Source organism: Morus notabilis, unplaced genomic scaffold (genome assembly GCF_000414095.1).
Source record: "Morus notabilis unplaced genomic scaffold, ASM41409v2 Scaffold2424, whole genome shotgun sequence".
In the NCBI taxonomy this organism is placed as follows: domain Eukaryota; kingdom Viridiplantae; phylum Streptophyta; class Magnoliopsida; order Rosales; family Moraceae; genus Morus; species Morus notabilis.
In genome coordinates this window covers 58561-63696 of record NW_010367133.1, presented here as the reverse complement: position 1 = coordinate 63696, position 5136 = coordinate 58561, and the positions used below count along the sequence as shown (strand labels likewise).

At 34.7% G+C, this 5136-nt stretch overlaps 1 protein-coding gene across 1 annotated transcript; it reads left to right on the top strand.

Annotated features, from left to right (window-relative positions):
* Nucleotides 1–208: 208 nt before the first annotated feature.
* On the top strand, nt 209–4663 carry LOC21385502 (polyphenol oxidase, chloroplastic). Its single transcript, XM_024174677.1, has 4 exons — nt 209–417; nt 1144–1177; nt 1587–2262; nt 3960–4663. The coding sequence occupies exons 1-4, from the start codon at nt 209–211 to the stop codon at nt 4661–4663; spliced, it is 1623 nt and encodes a 540-aa protein (XP_024030445.1).
* Nucleotides 4664–5136: the final 473 nt, after the last annotated feature.

Genomic DNA, 5136 nt, shown 5'->3' with positions numbered 1-5136 from the left:
TAAAACATGAATGTAGAAAGAGAGAGAGAGAAGAGGACGCTTGTAATATACTTTTCCTAATATGTCCTCGCAAGATAGAGCTCTGATAGGACATCTAATCTTGTAAGTTTTTCTTTTTCCTTTTTTTTTTTTTTGGTTTTTCCAACAAAATAAAGACATTGAAATAGTTGCGTAGGAATGACAATCATTGAGAGTACAAAGATGCAGGATGGAGACAACAATCATCGTGGAAGAGATAAAGCTTGGGTGCAAAGATGGCAGCCGTCAAGAGAGAGAAGAGGACGCAAGGGCGTTGGGACGTCAATCGTTAAGAAGAGAGAAGAGGGCGCTAGGGCATTGCTGGAGGCGCATTGCCTGGAGATTGGAGACGTATTGCCTGGGGTTTGGAGGCGCATTGTCTGGATTTGGAGGCTCTTCGTATGAGATAAAAATGTTAATCATGGAGGATTAGAGACTCAGAGTATGAAACTCCAATACTATAATAATAATTAAATAAGAAAATAAAACGAAGAAGAGAAAATGGAGAGATTTAAAGGTGTTCGGCAATATGCTTGACTAGTAAGGAGCACTATGTTGGGAGCTCCACATAAATAGACATTATACGGTACATAATCGAGTAAGTTACCGAAATTAAAATCAAGATGCTTCCTAATACAAAAATAAATACTAATAAAGAAAAAATTATAAATAAAAGATAATTTCCCTAATATTATATATATATATATATAGATTAATCTCAGTGATACTACCTGAATTTTGAGATCATTCTCACTTTATCACTTAAATTTAAAAACTCTCACTTTATCACTTGAATTTCCTTCACCAAATCCTTTGACATCTATTTCGACCGTTTCAACGCCTGTGTGTTTAGAGAGTTGTTAGCTTATTGTTATAATCACTGTTTTCAAAATGCTAAATATATGATCAACAATGATAAATTGATTATCAATATTTGATTATTACAGAATTCTGTCTATATATATTCTTAAATATACGTGAACATTTAAATAAGTTAAATGATTGACGATGCACAAATAGGAGGTTAACTATTCAAGTTAATTACTCAAAAAAAAAAAAAAAAAAAAAAAAAAAAAAACAAATGAAGGAATATTAATAGGCCTCTGTGCTAACGAAAAATCCAAGAACAAGCCACGAAATTAAGCTCCCAAGTCAACACGAAAAATTATCATATTGAATGAAGAGTAATTAAATAAAATAATTAAAAAAAGGAAGCATTGTTGGAGAAAATTAATATTATATATAGTTATAAACTCGATCAACTTCTCTCTGATCGTCCTTCTTTATTTGCTGCCATTAGATAGTTATCAAAATTTAGGTCCTCAAAATCTTCTTCCCAGCAAAAATAACAACAACAACAACAACAACAACAATAATGAAACAAACGAATAAATAAATAAAATATTCAGACTGAATATTTCCCTATAAATTCAAAGATGGGTTATGGCTTCATTCATCCTAGTCTATCAAAGCTTAAAAGCAAATTAAGTCCTTTCACGTAGATCATCAATATTCTCATTCATGGCCAGCTCAACGGCGCCCAGATCGATTATGTGCCGCCGCCGGTAACCTCCCTCCGGGTAAGGCAGCCGGCACACAAGGTCAGCAGTGAGTACATCGCCAAGTACAACAAAGCAACAGAGATCATGCGAAATCTCCCCCCATCCGACCCCCGGAATTTCATGCAACAAGCAAACATCCACGCCCTCTACTGCGATGGCCCAGACGGTGACAAAGACGGCCTCGGCAAATATATTCAATTTCTAGTCCACAACAGTTGGCTCTTCTTTCCCTTCCACCGCTGGTACGTCTACTTTTACGAGAAAATATTGGGTAACCTCATAGGTGACCCGAACTTCGCCTTGCCCTTCTGGAACTGGGACCATCCGGATGGGATGCAAATACCGGACATGTATACCGACGAATCATCCGCGTTGTACGACCTAAACCGAAGCACCGCTCACCAGCCGCCCACTACCGTCGACCTCGACTATCATAACGGTAAAGCTCCTAAGCCCCGCGAGGAACAAGTGGACGATAATCTCTACGGCGTCATGTACAAGAATATGGTTTCTGGAGCGAAACTCCCGTTGCTTTTCTTCGGCTCCCCGTATCGTGAAGGAAGCACGACCACGCCCGGCAGCATCGAGAAGCACCCGCACAACTGTGTCCACATCTGGACCGGCCATGAAATAACGCCCCAAACGCCGCTGGGCGAGGACATGGGCGCCTTCTACTCTGCAGGTAGGGACGGAGCCACTTAATTAGCGCTAGCTTGAGAGTTCCATTAAATTATAGTACATATGACATTTTTTAAGAAAAAAAATGGTAAATAGTGTGTGTATATATATGTAAATAGTGCATATATATATATATTTTGAAAACATCATATAATACAATAAAGTAAAATATAAAATATCATTTTATAAACATCATATATATAAAATATAAAAACTGGTTCAAAACACCCCCTAAACTAATATCATTTCATAGATATCTTCTAAACTGTTGATTTTGTGTCAATTTATCTCTCAAACTTTTAAAATATCAAGCGACAAGATAACACAAAAGTAATAATTCTATAGCAAGTAACTAAAATCAATAGTTTAGGGATATTTATATAAGTATAAGTAGTGCCATATCCTTTTTTTTTTTTGTAAGTTTTATAAGCTTAGGGGACATTTTGAACTAAGGTCAAATATTTAAAGGGGTGAAACAAACCCTTTTCGAAATTCAATAAATGTCTTGAAATAAAGTACAAAGTTCAACGGATATTTATTTACATGCTAACACTTTTCAGAACTTCAATTTGGAGTCTCGAGCTCTTAACCTATCTCATCCATATCAAATGAATTAGCGTGCATAAAGATACATAAAGATTATGAGATTTGTAATGTATAATCTAGAATCTATAATCTATCTATAACTATAATAAAAAGCATAATGCATTTACTATTCATCTACATACAAAAGCACTAATTAAGGTTTGGTCAAGTTATTTAGTCTTTTTGTGGGTTTTTATTACTTTTCTAACTTTTACCTCTCGTTTTTTTTAAATCCTTTCTTTTACTTTTTCTTTTTTATTTTCATCCTCAAGCTTATTTATTTCTTCAATTTAGTCATTTTTGACTATTTTATATTTTTTTCCTTAAATTTTATTTTCTTTTTTGTTTTCGTCCTATCATCCTAAAACTCATTTATTTCTTCATTTTGTCTCTTTTTTATTTTTCAGGAGTTGAATTGTTGAAAATTGTTATATAATATATTAATAATGGAATCATTGTTAATAGGTTACTAAATAAATAATTAATAATTTATATATCTATTATATAATATATTAATTAGTAAATAGTTGATAATTAATAAATAAATAGTAACTAGCAAGATAGTTAATATTAAATTATAACTATTAATTGTGTAATATACTAATCAAATAATTATTGATAATTAGTAATTAATGAATACTTAAGGAATAATTATCAAAAATTGATCATGTAATATATTTCAAATAATAGGCTATTAATAAACATTAGTAACTAATTAACTAATTATTTAATCATGTAATTAAAAGTTCATTATTTACTTACTAAATAGAATACATATATTATTAATGTACTAATTATTTTTTATTAATACACTAATTAATTCCTTATAAACTAATAACTATGTGTAAATTACTAACACAGTAATTACTTATATATTGATTACTAATTACTGTTTTGTAATTATTTAGCATATTGATTAATTTTGTATTAATTTAATTATTAATAAAGTCACTAATGATAATATATCAATTATTACTTCTTTTATCTTTTCTTTTTTCTACCTCTTTTTCTTTCCCAACGATTTGTATAATTGTTATTTCAAATAAGTCACGCGCGCGAGTATTATTTAAAATTTTGATCTAACTCAAATCCCTGATAAATTTTGTGACTCCGTAGGCCGAGATCCCATCTTTTTCGCCCACCACGCCAATGTCGATCGGATGTGGAACATTTGGAAGACATTAGATGGCCCGAAGAGGAAAGACATCACGAAGCCGGACTTTCTAGACTTCTCGTTCGTGTTCTACGACGAGCACGCCCAGCTTGTTCGTGTCAAGATCAGAGATTGCCTCAACACCGAGGTGCTCGGCTATGTTTATGAAAAGGTCGAGCTTCCCTGGCTCAAAGAAAGGGGCATGCCCCATACCAGACTGGCCGTGCCGCGTAATCCTAATGTGAGGAAGGTGGAGCTCACCGATTTCCCCATAACTTTGAAGGGCTCGGCAGTTACTATAGTGGTGCCGAGGCCGGCGAAAAAGGCGAGGAGCAAAGAGGAGAAGGAGGAGGAAGAGGAAGTGTTGGTGGTTGAAGACATTAGTTTCGATGGAATATTGCGTGTGAAGTTTGACGTGTACGTGAACGACGAGTATGCACCTGGTCCTGCCAACGCCGAGTTCGCCGGATGCTTCGCAAACGTGCCTCATAAGCATAAACATGGTGGAGATCACCACCATATCCACAAGGTTTCGCTTAATCTTGGGATAACGGACTTGTTGGATGAGATCGGAGCCGACAATGATGACTCCGTATTCGTCACTTTCGTGCCGAATAATAGTTATCCGGTTACCATTGGTGGCATCAAGCTTGAGCTGCTTTCTTAAAGTTCGGGTTATAGTGGAAAATGTTTGCAAATTATTTTCAATTAATAAACAGCCAACTAATATGACTACGTACCGTTAATGTCGAAGTTGGCCTCATTATGCAAGGTTTGCGTGTTGCTTTGTACTCGTGTGATAATAAAAAGTGTGCTTATGTATGGAAAAATAAAAATGTGATCAATAGTGATTTCTGAATGCTCAATAAAAGTATGTTTCTGTTTAGCTATATATATTCTTGGTTGAAGAAAATTTAACAAAAAAGCCTTCTCCACTGCAGTGGTGTCGTTTCCTGGGATTGTTGTCGTTTCTAACGAGTTGAACTCATGACCCAGATATGTTTGTATGACTAGAGTGGATGAACCGTCATTATTTAACATTTTGCCATCTTTGACTGAATGATGAAGAAGCCCTAGTTAGATTAAGCCCTTTTAGACTCGTAGCTTAAGTCGGAAATATCCCTTATTCCTGTCCCTTTT